Here is a 22,375-nt window from a genome sequence, read left to right on the forward strand (position 1 = left end):
TCTCATGTGAAAGCAAATTGCTTATGATCCTCCTTTCTGATGGGTATGGAAAGGATGCATTGCTAGATCAATAACTTCATTTCATGCAACCAAGGCTGTGATCATCTGCTCTAATGAAGATACTACATCTGGTACGTCTACTGCAAACGAGGGCCACTACTTGGTTAAGTTGGTGCTGTGAGGTGGATCTGGGCCAGGATTTCACTTATTACCAACTCCAACCCCCAGACACCTCTATTCCAACAGAGGAGCCAGCGATAGTGCTTCGGGTCCCCTGGTATCAGCATTAATTCACGCTCTGTGTCCAAAATCTTTGGAATACCTGCACATTCCCTTTTTTCCAGTATTCAGTTGCCTGAGGAAATAGCAGTAGGTCTTTAGGGGGGAGGACTGGCAGAATTACTACTATCTATAATTGATAAGATTTTGTAGGGCCCTTTTTCATGGGGACCCAATCTCTCCTTCAGGCAAAGTGTTCTGGAATAAGAAATGGAACCTAGCTCAAGTCTCCAAACTGGGTGAGGCATTGCAACTTTCCACTGGGGTCAGCTTTTCTCACCTTTTTGACTATATGTCCACGATCTGTTTTGTTCATCTATTCATATATTGGGAGGCTGCCTGTCTACCTTGCCCTTAAGAATATCATGTTTTGGGGACACCTGGGTGGCTCAGTCAGTTGGACATCTGACTTCAGCTCAGGTCATGATCTCACTGCTCATGAGTTTGAGCCCCACATTGGGCTCTGTGCTGACAGCTTGGAGCCTGGAGCCTGGAGCCTGCTTCAGATTCTGTATCTGTCTCTCTGCCCCTCTCCTGCTCGTGCTCTGTCTCTCTCTCGAATATAAAATAAAACATTAAAAATTTTTTTTAAAAAAAGGGGAGGCGCCTGAGTGGTGCAGTCGGTTAAGCATCCAACTCTTGATCTCAGCTCAGGTCATGATCTCACAGTTCAGGAGTTTGAGCCCTATGTCGTGCTCTGCGCTGACAGCATGGAGCCTGCTTGGGATTCCATCTTTCTCTCTCTCTCAGCCCCTCCCCTGCTCATGCTCTCTCCTGTCTCAAAATAAATAAATAAACTTAAAATTAAAAAAAAAAAAAAGAATATCATGTTTTGTGAGACATCACCATAGATCATGCAGGTTAGGCCCTCCCAGCTACCATTCCAACCTTGCTGCACATTTTAGTAATTATGCAAGCCTCTGCCTGGCCCCTGTGTTCTAGAATCTTCTCATCTCCATCAACACCAGGAAGCCCTATTCTATGGCAGTATCTCCTTCCATCAGTTTACGCCAACAGAGGGTAGACAGGTGTTACTCAGGTTGTCGATGATGCTGGTGTTCACCCCCTCACCAGTGTGTTCCTCTTTGCTCTAGGAACTGAAGTATATTCCAGGGCCTCCTGAGAGACATGGTCAGCTAGTGGGTGTTCTGGTCTGATACAATAGACCTATTCTGGCAAGCCATTTCTCTGAGCCTTTTGACCCCTTCCTTCATGGTTTGTCACAGCAGTTCTGATGGCTCTATTTTGTTTAATGCTTTTGCCCAGCTTCCAAGAGCCATCTCAGCAGCATATCAGAACCATCACTCAGGACTATTTCCAGGGCAATAAATCCTGTTATGGATTATTGAGCTTTATACTCTGCCTCCCTTGAACCAACTGATTTTAATGCACTCCCAGGCATTAAAGGTGGGGAAAAAGAAGAGGGAGGGCTTTCTGGAAGAGCCTTGGAAAGGATTATTGGGAAACAATGTTGTGTGTAACATTGAAACATGATGTTTGCATGTAGCTTTATTGCTGTTTATTCATTTAGTACATACTTTTTCTATATGGCAAGCACTGAGCTATTTTTAGTATGCACATGAGAAGTAGGTGGCAAGGTGGAGGTTCCCAGTTTGCAAACCAGCTCTTGCATTAACCAGCTGCTTGACCTTGGCAAGTCTCAAGATGGCAGATAGATTTCATCTCTCCTGCCAACTCCTATAAATTGGCACTGACTTCCTGGAGCACTACTTTAGGGCTCAGGAGGAAGGAGCACCCAGCACAGTGGCTGGGGATGCAGACAGAGGAGCGGAAGTAGACCATTGCACCGGCCCTGACCATCTGAGCCTAATGTCTTCTCTTGAGGAAGGGAAATGGCAGCTGGTTACGTTTCAGGTATCGAATCAAGGTACCTAATCTCTAGCACCCGTGCTAGTCTGTAATTCTGTGTCCCGTACTCTCACCCAGGTCCCTCAGGACAAAGTCCTCTGCTGAAAGCCCTCAGTGGGAATTACTCGGCTCCCCTGATCGTCACTAGCTCAAGCAACACTGTGTACCTGCGCTGGTCATCTGACCACGCCTACAACCGGAAGGGCTTTAAGATTCGGTATTCAGGTGAGTAAAATATAAGGACTCATGAGAAGGGCTACAACCCCTGAGCCCTTGAAGTTGCTCACCCAAAACAGCCAAGTAAGCCATGGGCCACATCCTGGTCAATGGCAGAGATCCTACCCGGGGACTGGCAGCCTGTCTCCTCTGAACCTGTCTCACTACAGCTGCACAAATGTCCCTGGCGGTCTCCACCTCCCCTCTTTTGCCCTTTTCCCCACTTTAAACTCTTCCCTCTCTTCTTTTTGTACTTCCAGCCTATTGTGTCTTTTGGATAAGTTTATTATATATCATCTGATAATGCCTATGAGGTGATCCCATCCCTAACACTGTTGAAACATTAATAAAAGTTCCTAAAAACCGAGAAACCCTAAGATGTAGGTCTCCACGTGGGAAATGTTAGGCAGCAAAGGATGGCCTATACTTTAAGTCCAGGAGGCTTTGTTCTGCTCTGCCAGCCAGAATCATAGGCAGAGGCAGGTCAGGGGCCAAGCCAGGCAGACGGTTGACCAGGGCCGCAATCTACAATGGAGCACAGAAATATCCCTGGAAATGTAATGATATGGAGAAAATGGAATTTATCCGAACTCTTATCATGGGGATTACTGTCTCTGGTTGGAAAGAAAACTTGATAAGCAGCCTGACGCCCATTTCGAAGGGGAGTGGGTCCATGAAATTCTGGCTGGGCTCTGCAAGCTTGGAGGCAGAAAAGAATTACTTGAGACCATGAGGAGTTCCACAGGTGTGGCTTCAGGAAAAAGCAAACCAGATGAAGCTGAGGAGAACCCAGAAGGAGAAGGTTCTTTACTGTCTCAGGGTCCATTTTCTCTGCAGACTGAACCCTAAATTCCTTTCCAGCCACACACACATGAGGAAGGGGCGCTTCCTGACCCCCAAGGTCAGTGACCAGCTCTGTCACAAACCAGCCAAATGATTCCTAGACAAGTCACTGAACCTCTTCAGGCTTCAGTTTCCTTATGATGAAAAAGGAACCTTAAGGTCCCTTAAGGGGCTGGCAGTTCCCAGCAGCTGCTTACATAAAGGAAAATATAGCATGTAGTTAGCAATGCACTGTGATGGATGCTAACCTAGGAACTAAAAGCCATTAAGGAGTTGCCCTTTCCTTGATGTTCTTAAAGACCAATCACAAAAACAAAACAAAAGCAAAAAACAAAAAAACAAACAAACAAGAAAGAGACCAAACCAAACAAAAACCAAACAATCACATGTTTGGTCACAACTGAGTCAGTTGTAATTGGAATACTCACTCACAGAAAATGACTTAAGTACATGGTGAAACAATTAGTACTTCATGAAAATACAGTAGGCTTGTATACTTTGTACACACATCCGACACTATGATCAAGTGTATTTTATAACTGAGATTCCTGTTCTTGACTGATGTAAACACATAGGTCCGATATACGCAGGACACAGGTGGCAAAGCAGGAGCAAGGAAGCACGTCTGGCCTAGAAGGGCGGTATTTAAAACACCATTTTCACCAGCAGAGGGATGTGGCCCTCAAATATGAGACCAGAGGACCTCACCATGGGGTGGCTGTAGTAAGGGCCTTGGCACCTTCATCCTCCTGCATCCCGTGCCTGCCTGGGAGACCTGGCCAGAGACTCTTAGAGCAAACAGAGGTACACGTTCCGAGTGTTCCTCTGGCCACCCTCATTCCCCGCCTCACAGAACTTCCTCTGTGGATCGCTGGCAGGAGTCTTTATGGTCAGCATCCTGAGGCCAGGATTTTTGACTGTTTTCTTCACAGTGGTCTTCCCTGTACTTAGAACATCACCTGGCACATAATAGGTGCTCCACGTCTGTTTGTCAAATAAGTGAATGAAATCCCAGTTGAAGCCATGAAGGGGCTTCACTGAAGGGGAAACAGGACCGTGGATTTCATGTCCTGGATTGCCACGGCTCCCTCTCCCCCAACTCCCTACAACAGGAAGGAGAAGGACCATTTATTGAGCACCAAGTGCCCTGCACTGGGCTGGGGACTTTACAAACACAAACCTGTTTGAATTGTCCAAAAACCTATGAGGCAGGCATCTCAAATCCCAAAACATAGGTGAGGAAAGTGGAACTCAAAGAGCTTCAGTGAGATGTCTCAAGTCACAGAGCTAGAAAGGTCAGATACAGGACTCCAGAGTCCACACCCCTGCAGTCACACTCTTCTGGAACCAACCCCACTGGGGTCTATCTCCTGTGCCTCTTTGGGAGCTGACAGGATTTGAGAGCCTGAGCTCAGCTGCAAGATCAGTACTGCCTCCGGGCCACAAAGGGGACCCAGGGCTTCATGGTTTTTTCTCTTCTTTTCTTTTCTTTGGCTTTACTACACTGGCCATTTCTCAGTATCAACCACTCAGATCTTCCTAAATAGCGGTGGGCCTGGCAGTGGCAGAGACAAGGAGATTGGTGAGGGAGAGGAAAGGGGAACAAAAGGGGCAGCACGTGCAGGAAAGAGCTCATCTATCTTCTGCTTGCATGTGGTCCCCTGAGCCTCTTCTTGTTGTTCAGCTCCCTACTGCAGCCTGCCCAGGGCTCCACTCCATGGCTTCCTTCTGGGCCAGACCAGCACCCAGCCCGGAGGCTCCATCCACTTTGGCTGCAACGCCGGCTACCGCTTGGTGGGACACAGCATGGCCATTTGTACCCGGCACCCCCAGGGCTACTACCTGTGGAGTGAAGCCATTCCTCTCTGTCAAGGTGAGGAGTACCTTGGAAAGGGGGTGCCCAGTGGCTCTGATCCTTCTCACATCACTTGGGTTTGTCCCAGGACCCATCACTTCCAAATATGGGTTTCCTCATTGATAATTCATTCTTTCAGCGAACATATATTGAGGGTCCATAATATCTCGAGCCCTGGGGATATACATATGCATAAAATAGTCTCAGGGTGTTCAGAACAATAAGGGAGAAGATACGTAGCCACATAAATGCAAAATGGCAGGGGAAGGAAGTGCTGTATCAGTAGTACAAACAGCATTGTGGGAGCCCAGAGGTCCGATGGGACCTACCTCCCTCTGGACAGCTAGGGAGGACTCCGAGAAGAGAGGATGTTTGGGCTTGGGCTCATAGAGCCGGTGGGGGTTGGGGCCAGGCATTAGCAAGGAAAATATTCTAGGCAACAGCAAGAGCATTTGCAAAACCTGGAGAGAGATCGATCACAAGATATGCAGAGCAACTTGGGCTGCCTGAAGCAGTAGGTCGGAGGAGGTGAGGGACAGAGGGAACCAGGGTGGAACAGCGACCATCACCATGTTCATTGTCAGCAGTCAAGCCCATGATATGTATCAGGTAGTCTGGCACATATGAAAGGGATGCATTGCCTTTCATAATTGGTGGGATTTGTTTTCCCTTAAAGCAATATAATTCAGACTAGAGATGGGGGGGGGGGGGGCGGAAACTATGGATAATGCAAAACGTTGCTGAAGGGGAGGTGGGTGGGGGGACGGGTTAAATGGGTGATGGGGATGAAGGAGGGCACATGTGGTGAGCACTGGGTGTTGCATGTAAGCAATGAATTACTAAATCCTACACCTGTAACTAATATTATATTACATATGTGAACCCACTGGAATTTAAATAAAAACTTGGCAGCAAAAAAAAAAAAATGACCTATAATCCCATCAGCTGAGATCACTGTGTAACATTTCAGCACATTTCCTTTGATCTTTTATATGTTGTTTACAAAAATGGCATCCTCAGTGCACAAAGCTCTTGATATTTTCTTAGCATCTGTCACATAATTAAATACACTTCCTCATCATTATTTCCCATGGTCGTGTAGCATCACGGAAAAACCGTCATTTATTAAGTATCATCCTCTTGTTGGTCATTTGAATTCCTGTATTGTTTGCTACTGTGAACAGTGCTGCTGTTAAAATCCTTAGAATCCCATCATTGTGAGCATCCATATTTATTTCTTAAAATAAATTCCCAGAAATGAGATTGTTGAACCATAACCTGTGCAGAATCTGCAGCTTTTGACATTTACTGCTCTCCAGAACGTTTGTCTTCGCTTCCACCAGCATGGGAAAGTTGTCTTTTCTGCCATAGTCTCAATATTATGTACTGCCTTAAAAAAAAAAAAAAAAAACAAAAAAGAAAAACTTTGCCCATCATACTGACAAAAACAGGAAATCACACTGATGTTTGATTTTCCCGTGCTGTGGTTCCTAGTGTGGTGGCGTACTTTTTAGGGATCTGTCATCTCTGACTCTCTTGCCTGTGCCTGAGCTTTCTCAAACAGTGTGTTCCCAGAGAATGGACTGTCCACAAGTGGCAAATGTCATTTGGCTTTGGTCTCCATGTCTCCAGCCTTTCTTCTGAAGCTGCGGTGGGAACCTACCATGCCTCTCATATCTGTTTTCTTTTGCCACTTCCCCAAACTAAACCTCTCTAGGCTTCTGTGTACTCATCCCCATACTACTTTGTACCTGGCCCCATCCCCAGGCTTTCCACTGATGCCCTTCCACTCAGCCATTCCCCCTGAGCTCTCTGGAATCCTGGCTTCATGTCCAACCAGCATATACCTTTGGCCACTACCCAGAGGGCCGTCTTCACTCTCCCCTCACAGAGACTAGCTCTCTTCTGAGAACACAGATTCTGGGGCCCTTTTAAGCACAGGGTGTTAATCCCCCATTCTCCACATAACCCAGGACCAGGAAAGGCCTGGCATTCTTCCAAACCATGACTTTCCACCAACAAATATATCTCATTAGAAATCCTATGCCTTCTAGGGCGCCTGGGTGGCTCAGTCGGTTAAGCGGCCAACTTCGGCTCAGGTCATGATCTCGCGGTCTGTGAGTTCGAGCCCCGCGTTTCAGCCTGTTTCAGATTCTGTGTCTCCCTCTCTCTGACCCTCCCCCATTCATGCTTTGTCTGTCTCTGTCTCAAAAATAAACGTTAAAAAAAAATTCAAAAAAAAGAAATCCTATGCCTTCTAATTAGCTTTCTCTCTCCTTCCCCAGGCCATTCTTTCCCTACGTAGTCTCTCCCTGAGAGATCGCATTCCACCACCAGCTTCCAATACTTGGTAATTCTGTCCCCACCTCTCCTACCCATAGGAAGTGTTCCTCCTACCTCAGAGTTTGTGGACCGTATTTTGGCATGGAGATCAGGTCTCAGACTAGGAAGTTATCCTCTGTCATCTTAGTTATCCACAAGGGAAGAGCCGGACCGCAAGCAGTGAGAAGCAGCCGCCATCTACCTCCTTCACCTGCTGTCTCCAGACTGCCTGACTCCTCATGCAAAATATCAGTGGGGATCCAAGTATTTCTTCACAAAAAGTTCAAGGAAGCAGAGCAGTTAGTTGATCACAATTCGACTAACCTAGTACCACCAAAGGAGTTTAAAGTCTTGCCGTTTAGGCATTAAAAGAGCATCGGGGCACCTGGGTGGCTCAGCTGGTTAAGTGTCCGACTCTTAATTTTGGCTCAGGTCATGATTTCATGGTTTGTGAGTTCGAGCCCCACGTTGGGCTCTGTGTTGACAGTGCGGGGCCTGCTCAGCATGCTCTCTCTGCCCCTCCCCCATGCATGCACGCACGCGCACGGTCTCTCTCTCTTTCTCTCTCTCAAAGTAAATAAAAAAAGAGCTTCATATTCAAGTGCTCCTTATTTCTTCATTCCTCATGTTCTCCTCAGTTCCTCCTAATTTACTCATTCCTTCTGTTTTCCAGTCTTTGAAGCCTTCCATCTTGATATCCCAATCCCCCTGTCTCTGGACAATCCATCCTTCCCCATATCATAATGAAGCTCTGGCCCTGTATCTCTTATTGGTTCTAGTAGCACCGAGTATCACTGTTGGCCAATGTGGATGGGACCTTCCTCTACTTGACTTTTTCTGGGTCTGAATGAGGGAGGTCTGAGCTCTAGACTAGTTACAGAGGTGGGGATGGATGAGGAACAACAGTGCGTACTCTGATTAACTCCCCTCCATCTGTACTAACTCCTGAACTATCAAAGGGCAAACATAGTTTGTAAGTATTGATTTCTTTCAAAGACCACACAAGCTACTCCTACCTCAGTAATGTGTGTTCCTCCAATAAACGTAGTGTTGACCCTACTCCTTATAAAACAATGACCACAGCCATGTTGCTGCACACCTTTGTCTCCTGAGCCATCACCTTGAAATTCATTTCTTTGTCCTCTTGTGTTAGCACTGTCATTTTTATATTCCATATCTTACCCCTTCTTGGTTTTCACCCTCTTTCTGATAGAGTGTAGCCTTAAGTAAATTCCTCGTAAAGGGTTCTTGAGAAGGAAATTCTCTGAGTCTTTAAATGTCTGAAAATATCTTTATTTTTGCCCTCACATATGCGTGGTAGGTTGACCAGGCAAAATTCTCAGTTCCAAATCACTTCCTTCAGAAAAGCATTCCATTTGGACATCCATTGCTGCTGATAGGAAGTATGATGATTCCGATTCTCATTCCTTCTCAGGGATGTCCTGTTTTTTTCTCTCTCTGGGAACTTGGAGGAACTTGTCTTTTGTCTTCTGAAATTCCATGATGATGTATCTAAGAATGGGTCTCTTTGCATCCTTTTGTCTCCCTTTCAATCTGAAGACTTGCATCTCTCCAGCTGTGGGAAATTTTCATCTGTGACAGTTCCACCCCTCTGCTTTCTCTGATCTCTCTTTCTGGAACTCTGACCTGTTGGATGTTGGGCCTCCTGCACATTGACCTCCTGTGTTTTCAGTCCCCTTTTCTCATTTTCAGGTTCTGTTTGGTCTATATTCTGGGAAATTTCCTTTACTTTTAATCTCCAGCCTTTCTATTTAATACTTATTTTATCATATTTTTTAATTATTTTTTATTTTTTTATTTGAGAGAGAGAGAGAGAGAGAAAGTGAATGGGAGAGGGGCAGAGGGAGAGAGAGAGAGAGAGAGAGAGAGAATCTCAAGCAGGCTCCACTCAGCATGGAACCCAAAGTGGGGCCCAATCCCATGATTCTGAGATCATGACTTGAGCTGAAATCGAGAGTCAGACACTCAACCATCTGAGCCACCGAGGCACCCCAACAATCACATTTTTAATTTAAGAGAGCTTTCCCTTGTTTTTTTTTTTTTTTTTTTTTTTGGTTGTTGTTGTTGTTGTTCCTTTTTCGAAGCACTCTGTTCTCATTATATGAATACAATAAGCCACTTTGACTTCTCAAGACACTGCTAATCAAAAGTTTAAAGATTATGTATCGTCTATTTCCTGAACTGTGTCTGTTTCCTAAAGGAGAAGTCTATTTCCTTTTTTTTTCTATTTTTTTAACTTGTTTTATGTTTTTTTTTTTTAATTTACATCCAAATTAGTTAGCATATAGTGCAACAATGATTTCAGGAGTAGATTCCTTAGTGCCCCTTACCCATTTAGCCCATCCCCCCTCCCACAACCCCTCCAGTAACCCTCAGTTTGTTCTCCATATTTATGAGTCTCTTCTGTTTGGTCCCCCTCCCTGTTTTTAGATTATTTTTGTTTCCCTTCCCTTATGTTCATCTGTTTTGTCTCTTAAAGTCCTCATATGAGTGAAGTCATATGATTTTTGTCTTTCTCTGACTAATTTCACTTAGCATAATACCCTCCAGTTCTGTCCACATAGTTGCAAATGGCAAGATTTCATTCTTTTTGATTGCTGAGTAATACTCCATTCTATATAGATACCACATCTTCTTTATCCATTCATCCATCGATGGACATTTGGGTTCTTTCCATACTTTGGCTATTGTTGATAGGCTTCTATAAACATGGGGGTGCATGTGCCCCTTCAAAACAGCACACCTGTATCCTTTGGATAAATGCCTGGTAGTGCAACTGCTAGGTTGTAGGGTAGTTCTGTTTTTAGTTTTTTGAGGAACCTCCATACTGTTTTCCAGAGTGGCTGCACCAGCTTGCATTCCCACTTTTTTTCTATTTTTAATCTTATCTTTATGTCTTTCATACTACTGGTTTTCTTCACATATATAGTGATCCTTGATTATTCATATTTTAAAGGAAAGTCTAGATTAATTTTTCCAGGTAGCAGATGTGGGCTACCTTTGTTGCGATTATATACAGATATCGTTACCCACTAGGTCTCTCACATGAATAAGAAGTTAAATTGAGTGTGTAGTAGAGATGAGCAGGCAGGGGGCAGATTTTAGGCTAAGAGCCCTTATATCCTCGAATTAAAAGAACTTTACTCTGGGATACCAACTCACACCTTAGCAGCCCTGATTCTTTCAAGGGAGTTCCTATTTTTTTCCTCTAGGAGGAAAGACAACCCTCTCTCCTTTATGTGGGGAACAGATGCCTGAATGCCTCTTCACTGGTTTTGTGGGAAAGGATGGAGGAGAACTGGTCTCACCTGCAGCTTCTCAGCTCCACTTCATTCTCAGCACACTTCTATCTACAATCCATCTTCCGAAGTTTTATTTTAAGTCTCCTCTGCTGCTGACCCTCCCATTTTGCTTTTTGTTATAGGCTCTTCTGCTTTACCAGTCTTTACTGTAATTTTATTAGGGCCTTGGGGGAGAGGAAAGATTAAAATATGTTCTCAGAATACCATCTTGAACCAGACACGCTCATGTTATTTTTTTTCTCTTTGCTAGCTCTTTCCTGCGGGCTTCCTGAGGCCCCTAAGAACGGAATGGTGTTTGGCAAAGAGTACACAGTGGGGACCAAGGCTGTGTACAGCTGCAGCGAAGGCTACCACCTCCAGGCAGGTGCCGAGGCCACAACAGAGTGTCTGGAGACAGGCCTTTGGAGCAACCACAATGTCCCCCCACAGTGTGTCCGTGAGTCCTTGGGCAGTGGAGATGGGCATAAGGAGGGTATGCAGCTGAAGAGATTCCCGCAAGGAGTGAGCTAAAAACCCCATAATGAGAGGAGCGCCTGGGTGGCTCAGTCAGTTAAGCATCCAACTCTCAATTTCGGCTCGGGTCATGATCTCACAGTTCGTGAGTTCGAGCTCTGCTGTGGGATCTGCACTGACAGTGCAGAGCCTGGTTGGGATTCTCTTTCTCCGTCTCTCTCTTCCCCTCTCTTGCTCACTCTCCATCTCTCTCTCTCAAAATAAATAAATAAACATTTTTAAAAAACATAATAAAAAAAAAAGCAGGTACTTGGAGACTGGGGATTCAGGGAGCAGAGACAGGTGGATAATGTCATCTACCAAGTTGGGCTTCCATTTGAAATTGCTCTCAAAACATTGATAGAACATTGCACGCTGAGATGTTTCCATAAACCATCACAGAATTTAGGAATAACTTGCTCCAGTTCCTTTTAGAAGGAAAAACTAGCAGAATAGTTGCACAAGTGTCCTTTCATCACAAAACTCTAAAATGTCAGAGGTACAGTTCAGCTTTCAGGCTGGAGTCACAAACTGGCAGCCTACTAGGTCATAACAAGTCTGAAGATACAAGCTTTTGCACTTTGGTTTGATTTTGTTTCTTTGGCCTGTGGTATGCTTTATGGAATTTTTCATTGCTTCCCAACATTTTAAAGTTGGGAGAGTTTACATAAAAATCCATAATTCTAGCTTCTGGTGAAAAATGAAGACCTGACCGAAGAGAACTTACAAGTTTCACATGTAACAATATGTACTGACTAACCTCCACCCACCACCCGTTTTTTTGTTTTGGGGGGGGGGGTTGGATCTGCCCACCCCAGTTTCCTACATTCCCCACCCAGCCCATTTCATTCATTTAACAAACCTGCCTGGCAGCTGAAAATTCTTGAATTCATCATTACTGCATTACAGTCTCCCAGTCTCCAGCTCTGGAGTCTTGCCAGTGTCGTCCATAATTAATTTAATTAATTAATTAATCAACAATCTTCCTCCCTGCCCCTTGTCTCCCCAGCTGTGACCTGTCCCGATGTCAGCAGCATCAGCGTGGAACATGGCCGATGGAGGCTCATCTTTGAGACACAGTACCAGTTCCAGGCCCAGCTGATGCTCATCTGTGACCCTGGCTACTACTACACTGGCCAAAGGGTCATCCGCTGTCAGGCCAATGGCAAATGGAGCCTTGGGAACTCTATGCCCACCTGCCAAAGTAAGCCCAGGACGGGATGGTGGGCAAGTTGGCCCAGTGCCTCCTACTTGAACTATACCATACATGGGGAAGGGGAGAAAGGAGGTATCACAAGGGATTGCAGTGTACCTCTTTTTGAACTCTCATCTAGAGTCAGGAGCTGGGGAGCTGCCTACTCCTTTAAGGAAGTACTTCTCCGCATCTTATTAAAAAGCTGCCTTTGTCCAGGAGAGCATCCACTAATTCACATATTCAACATTCACGCCAGGTATTATAGAAGTATGAAGATAAAAGGTTGTGACACCTACCGAAAAGAAGCTTATGGTCTGCTGGAGTGGCAGACAAAGTAAGGAAGCAATGCTTATGGGGTGTGAAAGACCCGTAACAGGAATGTGTATAGGAGGAATGGGTATAGCACAAGGGGCAGGCACCTAGGTGTGTCTGCCTTTCCTTCTGCATTGTTAGTTGTGTTTGTTGGTGTCTTCAAGACAGTTTCCAAGGTCAGGGTCCCTGGGGAAGCAACTCTGAGACAGAGGTTTATTATGGAGTACTGTTAGGATTACTGCCATCTTGTGTAAGGGAAGGGGAGGAAGAAGCCCTGGGAAGATGGTGAAGTTGAGCTCTGATGCACTATCAGTGAAGCCCTCAGCTGACCCCGCAGGGAGCTCTGAAGCTGGGATGGTCCTTCAGAACTGCCACAAGTTGGAGCAAGAGGCCTTTATGCCTACACAGTGACCAAACTTGGGGTACAGGATGCCCCAGGAAGAGGGCGTGATCTAGATGGGAGGACTCTGCAGCCAAGGCTGTCTGAAGAGGGCTAGTAGCTGAGGGTCATTTACCAGCAGCTGGGGAGAGAAGTCCTTTGGTCCTAAGTGGGGGTCTAAGGGGCCCACCACAACACCCACTACAATAGGGATAGACTCATAATATTTACGTAATCAATACAGATGTGATAGAGGAAGTAGGTGTTTGTAACAGGGTAAAAGGAAATAGCTTGTCATTGAGCAGTAGAAAGTTTGCGATTGGGTGGGAGAAGGAGTGATATCCTCCCTACACTGATGATTCAAGTCACTGTTGTCTTTATGTATCCAAGTTTAGACCCCACCATGGACTATAACCATGTGTGTGGCAGAGCAGAAGTCACAAGGGTCTTAACAGCTTTATCACCATGAAGGATCTCACATTCAGTGTAGTCTTGGCCATCGGGCCTCATCTCACATGCCAGCCAGTGGCCATCTCCGGTGCCCTATTGAGAAGGAATAGGAGGCTTCTGCTGCACTCAGCAGAAAGGACAAGGGATTGATTGGTAGTGTCTGCCCTGGACACCAAGGACACCACAGAATCTCTGCCTCTAGTGTAGTGGTTCCTAACCAGGGTACATATCTGAACTGCCTGAAGAGTTTTTCTTAGAAATGCACACGCCTGGACCTTATCTCTATAGATTGTGAGACGTAGGTCCAGAGTACAGCCTGGGCATTTTAAAATCTCCTCAGGTGTTTCTGGCCACACTTCCAGTTGAGAATCACTGCTCCAGCTGTAACATCACGCAAGTCACTGCCATGTCTCACATTCGGCTCATGAGTCCCAATAAAGTTAAACAGGTCTCATCTTTGTCATTATTCTTACTACTCAGAAGCAGCCCGTGTCCCTCCCCTTCATGCTGGCTTTTCAGAGTACTTTGTGATTTCTTTTTTAGTCATCTCCTGTGGAGAGCTTCCCATCCCGCCCAGTGGGCACCGCATTGGAACACTGTCTGTCTATGGGGCGACGGCCATCTTCTCCTGCAATTCTGGATACACGCTGGTGGGCTCCAGGGTGCGGGAGTGCATGGCAAATGGGCTCTGGAGTGGCTCTGAAGTTCGATGCCTTGGTGAGTGACCTCCCCAGATCTATCCTCCTCATTTTTCTCTCCTCAAGGCAGGTTAGAGCTTTCTAAAGTTGATTGTAGTCTTTGAACAGCATCATTCTACCTATGGAATAAAATGCGTAATCCAAACACCAGCTATTGGGCATGCACCATGACTAAAACCCTGAACTTACTTCTCTTGGGGCACCCAAAAGAATGGGAAGAATTTCAAGTCTGATAAGACAAAGTTATATAGTAAGCAAATGACAAAAGCACAAAAACAACCTGGCTTACAAAGGACAAAGTTATGGTTTCCCCCACGGCTAATGCATTCTCTACCAAACCTTAGATTCTAAGGTTTTCTCTCCTCTCAATTCTTTCTTGGAAACCTCAAGTCCAAAGGAGAGTCTCAGCTACACACAGACCTGACAGCGTAGATTTGAATGTCTGTTCCAGACTGAACAGTGCTGCCCTCCCACTGTCTCAGGCTTCTTGTTAGGGATACAGTCATGAATTATTTCCATACAGATTCAAAGAATACCAGTGGAAATTCTAGGAATATACTCTACCCAAACCCCACTCAATAAAAGTAACCCACCTAGGTTAAGTTGTCTGTGTCTCTTGCCACTCAAGGAGAAGGAAAGGTGGGTTTAGCCAAATCACCTGTTTGTGCATAGTCATTTCCAACTCAACTCAGCTGGGCTTTGACTGCCTTAATGTAGACCAGGTGCCCTCCATTCAGTAGATGTTCAGTCGAAGCTACCTGATGAAAAAAAGAAGGAGACGATCCCAGAGGCAGGGAACAGTGATCATTTCTAACCCACAGACAGATACAGAAACTACAGTTCAGAGATGGATGGCCTTTTGGGATTCAACCTTGGGATTTGGGGATGCCATTTCTGTCATGCTAGGATTCCTAAAGCCATTCCTGGATAGCTACTCTCAGAAGGAGGTGGAGAAAATAATGGGTGGCTGGGTCCTTGGTCCTCTTCCTCACCATCCATGTCTCCCCAACCCTGACCAAACCCCTACTCGTCTTGTATAAGCTCCTCTTCAGTTTACACTCTTTCCTCATCTCCCACCAAAGCCGGACACTGTGGGACCCCTGAGCCCATCGTCAATGGACATATCAACGGGGAGAACTACAGCTACCGGGGCAGCGTGGTGTACCAGTGCGATGCCGGCTTCCGCCTGATCGGCATGTCTGTGCGCATCTGTCAGCAGGATCATCACTGGTCGGGCAAGACCCCTTTCTGTGTGCGTAAGTATGTTATCCACTCTCCCTAGTCACGGGCTCAGACTCAACGTGGACTTTCTCCCTTGTCCTCTTGATTAGGTTAGCTGGAGGTTTTGCACGCTTGGGTACTTTTTTTCAAAGACCCAATCATTACATCTCTTGTTTTCAGTTTTGTGTATCATTAATTATTGCTTTTGTCTTCACCATTACCCTCCTTGTGGTTTCCTTTGGTTAACTTGTTTGTTCATTTTCTAGCTTTTGAGTAGCAAATCCAATTCATTTATTGTCATTCTTTCCATTTTTTACTGTTATTGATGTAAGTGCTTAAGGTTATAAAATTTCTTCCAATAACTGCTCTAATCAGATCCCATAGGTTATAATAATTAATGTTTGATTGCTGTTTAGAAATTCTATAATTTGGGTTATAAATTAATTTCTTCTTTCACTGAAAAAATTTTTAATAGTTGTTTTCTTTTAATTTCCAGGCAGAAGGGACTTTTTATTTTTATTTTGTTATTCATTTCTAATATTACTGCACTGTGTGTAATATTTCTACTTCATTGAATTTATCGATGCTCTCTTTATGGCCTAATATTTGATCAACTGTTATGAATGTTTCATGTGCATTTAAGAAGAAAGGGAATTAGGGTATAAAGCTCTGTATATAGTCATAAGGTGTGCCTTGATTATGTTGTCTGTACCTTACTGACTTTTGTCCACTTGACCTGTTTTGTTCCAAGAGGTGTGTCTCAAAGTTTTCTATTTTTAGTGGTCTTCTATCTTTTCTTGCATTTCCTGTAGTTTCTGCTACATAAAGGTAGTTGCTATGTTATTTGCTACATGCTCATTCAGAACTATTATATCTATTGCAAACTGTGATTTTAGCCTTTAAAATGTCTTCTGTCACTGTTAATAATTTGTAGTTCGACTGGCACTGGGCCTGATATAGGGCTTACGAGTCCTTCTTTCATCCTTTTTCCATTTGCCTGGTACACTTTGAGCCATCCCTGTATTTTAGCCTTTCTGAATCTTGTACACAGCAGAGAGTTGGGCCTTACCTTGTGAGCCCATTTGAAAACCATTTCCTTTAATAAGTTAGTTATACTCATCCACATATATTGCTGTGACTTACATGCTTGGTCTTATATCTGTCGGGTTTTATGTAACTATTGTGGGTAAGATATACTCAGGAATTTCTTTCTCTATATGATGTTTTCCTTACTCACCACCCCCCCCCCATTTCTTTTGGTATTTAGGGAAGTTTGTAGGCTTTTATGCCCATTTCCTGTAGTCAGTGCACTGACATACCAGGATCCTTTTTCAGTTTGTTCACATTTACAATAGACTTTCTCTAGATCCATATCAGGCCATTCCCTGCTCCTCTCTTCTCTTTTCCGAACAGTCTTGCTTTCCACAAAGGCTTGCAACAGAAGCATGAGACACATTTTGCCTGGGTGGCACGTTTGTTTTTCCACTTACACATACTTTAAAGTTTATAGCATTCTCTGTCTTTTGGTTATGCTGCAGGCCTGGGCTTTCTACAGTTTTATTCGTTCTTCTTGTTAATCTGCATTTTCCTCGTTTTTTGGATGTAGATGACCACCATTCTTCTCAGCTGCCTAGAAGTAATTTGGAAAATTCTTCACTTTTTAAAGTTCTCTGAAGTGAGCCTTTATGTAAAGTGCAGGTTGTGTTGTTTAATTTTGTAATTCTTCTTCATTTGGCTCTTCCTATATGAGATGGAGCAGTACAATAATGAGACTTATTGAATAAGCAATGCATGAAAAATTAGTCTTAATAGCTACTTAAGTATTAGGATTACACAAAGCAAGACCCATCTCTATTCAGTCACTCTTCCAGAGGAGTCTAAACTAAACATTTGGTTTCATCCAGAAGATGCAAATTCCAGTGCCTTCAAGGAATTGGCACAGAATATACATGCAGAGATGTGGGTTATAAATAATAGGGAATGTTGGAGTCAGAAAATAAATGGAGAATGTCTGCCTAAAGATGTTTAATTTTAGAGCTGGTATGCACTGAAAAGCAGCGTAGTAAGGTATTTAGACACTCGGACCCAGGACCTAGATTGCCCGGATCCTACCCAGAATCCAGTACCTCTTGGACCAACCCCCATTTTATTCTGGAGTACAGAGATGTGGGGAGTACCTGGAGGAGGAAGAAAAGAGAAAAAGAACAAGCATTTATAAGTGATTACCCTGAGGTGGGCACTGTGTTAGCTGTCACCATGTGTAAATCCAAGGTTTCCATATTACTCTCCAAACCTTCTGGCAATCCCATATCTCCTCGGTTAGCTCTCTCATCCATCCCCAAACAGCTACTGCACAATTTACCTCTTCCCTGAACACCCACCCTCCACCTCCTCCGCCTACATTCGCAGCAGATAGCGAAGGCAGATAATGAACCTGGCCTGAAATCAGAGGAGCTGGTTTCAGAGCTCAGAAGAGCCACCTGGAAACAGTGCCCCCAAACAAGTCTCCCGACTGCTCTGAGGATGACAATGGTGCCTACCTCACAGGGTTGTGGGGACTAAATGAAATAATGCAGAGAGACCCCAGTAATTATTAGCTGATTAGATAACCTCACTTTCTATTTTGCAGAGATGATAGAAGCCATCAAACAATAACTCCTTCTGCTTCCTGCTTCCCACCCACACATCTATTGTTCTCCCTTCCCTCCTACCTCTGTAGAAGAGTCTCTCTCTCCAGGCCCAAGGCTGTGCCCTCCATTGATTCTCAGATCCCCTCCCTCCTGCCTCCTTAGCGAACTTAATCTATTTTTAACTGTCTCCTCTTTACTGCTTACCTTTTCTTTCTATTAATTTCCCTCAAGCCCCCGTTAAGTGTTCAAGCTTCACAGAGACCTCTATTTTCCTTCCTAGTGGGGTGTTCTCCACCTCTTCTTTGCAGCCTGTACCAATCAGGGTCCCCAGAGAAACAGAGCTATCTGGGGTATCTGACACCTCTTGAGGCTCTCCCTGAGGCTTCTGGGACACTCCCACCCCTTGCTGGGCTTTATTTTTTCTACTTTGCTGACCACCCCTCGGTTCCTTTGCAGGTGCTTTCATGACCTGTCCTTCAAGAGGTGGTACCCCCAAAGGTTATACTACAAAACACTCTTCTCTCACTTTTATTAGTGGTCCTTAGCCTTTGAGAAGGGGCCTCGTGACCTTTTGTGAATCTGGAAGAGGGGTGAATCCTCTCCCAAGCACACTGCACCCACCCAATATTTTGCATATCATTTCCATGAGTTCAAAGACCCTGTGAAGATTGTCTCCCCTCTCCCACCACCTTGCTGATCTGGCAGGGTCCTGTTCATCCATGAGATCCAGTGTAGATGGCATGCTGTTTCCTCTGGGAACCCTCCTTAACCCACTCTCTCCCCTGTGGAGGATAGATGCCCCTCTTCTTTGTGGGCCTCTATCTCAGCACCAGCACACTGTGTTCTAACAGTCTGCTTCCCTGGACTGGGAAGTGGCTCCCTGAGGCTGGAGACCATATCATATTCCTCCTTGTATATCATCAGAGCAGAGCAAGGTACCTAGCACATAGAAGGAATTCAGTAATGTTGAATGAAAAGTAAATGTCTGAATCTATTTTCAAGGCAAACCTATTAATGCAATTCAAAATCCTTACTTTAGAGATACAGAAAGTGAGCTCGGAGTGAATTGTCCAAAGTAAGGAAAGGGCAGAGCTGAGTAGTAAATCCTGGTCTGCTGGCCTCCACAGCCCACCCTCATCCTAGCACACCAGGCAGTCTCAAACCCCTGCAATCCACTAACACATGTGTCCTGCTCTGCTCGGCCCTCTCTGCTAGAGTCAGGGATACTACTGTTGAGATTTACATAAGAGAACTGACCCAGAATGATGCCAGAGTTGGCCACAGCAAAAACTGGGCCCCGCCTCCTGCCTGCTCTTGCTCCCCCATCTCCATTCACACCATCATGGTTTGGGGTGGGCTCTTTGTGGATCCAGTTGTTGGGGTAAGAAAACTTTCCTCATGGTTTCTCAGCCTCAAAATCCAGAACCAAGAGAAAGAGCTGGCAAAAGCATCAACTGAGACTTCAGTCTGAAGAGACTAGGTAGGGTACCAGGCAGGTGCTACAGAGAACTAAGGGCTAAGGAGCAAAGCAGAAACCCTGGCACCCACACATCCATGTGCTCACCGGTCTTCCAGTCAGCAAGTATTTATCAAACTCCTCCTGTATGTCAGGCACTGGTCCCGACCCCAAGGATGTCGCAAGAAACAAATCAAAGAACCTGCCCCCATGGAGCTGACCTTGAGGTGGAGGGAGATAACAATGAACAAACAAAGAGCTGCATGTAGAGCATGTCCGTTACTGTGGAGAAAAGTGGAGAAGGCAAGGGGCCCGGGGAAGTGCTGGGGAGGTTGTTTATTGGGTCATAAGGGATGGCCTCACTGAAACGGTGACATTTGAGAGGAGACCTGAAGATGTGAGGGCAGGAGCCAACGGATGTTCTGGCACAGGGGAAAGCAAGTGCCAAGGCTCTGAGGCAGGCACTTATTTTCAGGAGACCTCAGAGAGACCAGTGCCACTGCATGGAGGGATCAACTCCAGCTCCAGGAGGAAGGACGAAGCTGGGACAAAGTGGTGACCCTCGCACTCTGGGTCCAGGGCTTCGAGCACTGGGTTCTCCCCCACTGCCCTGCCTATAATTGAACAAATCACAAAATAAAATGGCCTGCAAGGATTCCAGAATATCACCTTTATTACTAATAAAGCCTATGTTGGAAGCCATAGTTTAAAGTAAAAGCCATATGGGGTCTGCTAAAAAAAAAAAAAAAAAGCAAACCCAGAATGGGGTGGATTCACAGCATCAGGCAAGGCTGCAAGGACAGCACCTCCCCCGCCCCATTGTTGGGGAGAGCCTGTCTCCAGGGGAGCAGCAGAGAGCACTGCCACTCACAGGCGCCGGGTCCCAAGAGGAAGAGGGCAGAACTGGGCCAAGCATGACTGCTCATTCTTCCCAAATTGCACAGAGAAGGGCCAGAAATTATATGGATTGAACTCCCTTCATCTGGAAGGAGTAGAGGGGAAGGACTGTGCTCTCAACAGCTTTGGCTGAGCCACTGGTCTGGCATGGGGAGCAATCCCTCCATTCGGGTGTAGTTAGCATTGACTCTGGCTCTGTCAAGCTCAGCCAGGAAGTAGGTTGGGCCTGAATCCGCTGAGGGGTAGTCATCGCATCCAGTGATGGAGAGTGGGCATGGGGTACGACAGGGATAGAGGCAGAGAAAATGACCAGGACTGACAACCCGGACAACAGAACTACAGTCCAGGCCTAATGCCTCATGGGGAGTCACAGAGTGATTTCTCTCAAGCTGTCCAAGCTACAGATGTGCCTTCAAGGAAGAAGGTATGTCCCCATGCTGATTTCAGGAAATAAAGGTTTTACAGCTAAGAGACTATAGTTAGACTTAGGCCTGAACTTCACTCATGGGCAAGAGAAATACCAGGTGAGAAAAAGGATGCACTTTAGGGGTATGGAATAATAGGAGGGCTTACCTATTTTCTGTTTTGGTTGCAGCAATTACCTGTGGACACCCAGGCAACCCAATCAACGGCCTCACTCAGGGCAACCAGTTTAACCTCAACGATGTGGTTAAGTTTGTTTGCAACCCTGGGTATATGGCTGAGGGGGCTGCTAGGTCCCAGTGCCTGGCCAGCGGGCAGTGGAGCGACACGCTGCCCACCTGCAGAAGTGAGTCACCATTCTTCTCCCACCTCACCCCCCGTACCGCTACCATCTGTGGGGGTGACCCCGCAGCACAGGCCAGTAGATTCAGTCCTGGTGTTATTTTGATTCGGATAGGGAAAACTGAGGGCAAAGAAGGCTCATAAATGAGGACTTTCTCATCCCCCAGATACAGCCATGTAAGATTTCATCATTGGTTATATAAGCAAAACAAACAAGTTGCACCTTTCAAAACAGAAATGGAAAGCAGTCTTCTTGCTTACATTTCATAGAACAAATAACTCATCCTTATCATATAAAGCCCCATTCTTGACAAAAGAAAAAATCAGAAAACTTAGAATGAAAAATAAAAAGCAAAGAGCATAGGGGTTGGAATGAAGCAGGGAGGAAGAAAAGAACCCAAGAAGCAGAGACTGAGCAGAGGATGTTCTGGCCTCATCTGGGCTACTTAAGAAATAGTTTCTAAAGCATTTCATGGCTGGTCACAATAGTAGGGGCAAATGGATCTGCCTCATACCAGGAATAGCCTGGCAGACTCAGTGACATCTGAGTGGAGTGTCAAAGCAGACAGAACGTGAACGACCCCAGCCCTGACATGGAGCTTGATCGAATCGCTATAGTCATGAGGACACAGTCTCTAGGAGGATGGCTCCTCATTGCAGTATGTGGGGGTGCACGGTGATTGGCTGTGCAGTGTGTCACAAGTCATTTGTAACTGATATTAAAGGACCAAAATTTTCAAATAAATGAAGATGCATCACAACCACCCCTAAAAATAACATCCCTCTCATAACATTTTAAGATGCCATTTTGAGTGAGATAAAGTCTCAGAAAACACAGGGAAAACTTCCATAAGCTGGTGTTGGGCCTTCCTTCGATCATCTGTTCAGGCAGGAAAGAGTTTAGAACTTGGTTACTTTGGGGTATTGTTATCCCACATCCCCTATCAAGAGCTGTGCTCCATCTCCCCAACATGAGATACAAATTCTCCTGTAACTGCAGCTCCTGCCCCCACCAGAGTAACAAACTCAGGACCGGTCTCAGAATCAGAGGGCTAAGGTAAAATCTTAGAAGTCATGGCCTCCAGTCCTGCTCCCACCAGCCCATTGTCTACCCTGACAGAGTGGCCAGTCTAAAATGCAAATCTGATCAAGCCATTCCCTGTTTGAAATGCC

The 22,375-nt window shown here is 45.5% G+C and overlaps 1 protein-coding gene across 1 annotated transcript in view; it reads left to right on the forward strand.

The window, feature by feature from the left end:
- The window catches only part of CSMD2 (CUB and Sushi multiple domains 2), a 597,686-nt gene that overhangs the window by 524,362 nt on the left and 50,949 nt on the right, over positions 1-22,375 (forward strand). Inside the window, 7 exon segments of the mRNA XM_053897825.1 lie at positions 2,227-2,373; positions 4,892-5,080; positions 10,958-11,143; positions 12,209-12,403; positions 14,079-14,252; positions 15,316-15,489; positions 21,033-21,206. Of these exon segments, the coding sequence (XP_053753800.1) occupies positions 2,227-2,373; positions 4,892-5,080; positions 10,958-11,143; positions 12,209-12,403; positions 14,079-14,252; positions 15,316-15,489; positions 21,033-21,206 (1,239 nt within the window).

Source organism: Panthera pardus, unplaced genomic scaffold, assembly GCF_024362965.1.
Source record: "Panthera pardus isolate Hobbes unplaced genomic scaffold, ASM2436296v1 HiC_scaffold_11, whole genome shotgun sequence".
In the NCBI taxonomy this organism is placed as follows: Eukaryota; Metazoa; Chordata; class Mammalia; order Carnivora; family Felidae; genus Panthera; species Panthera pardus.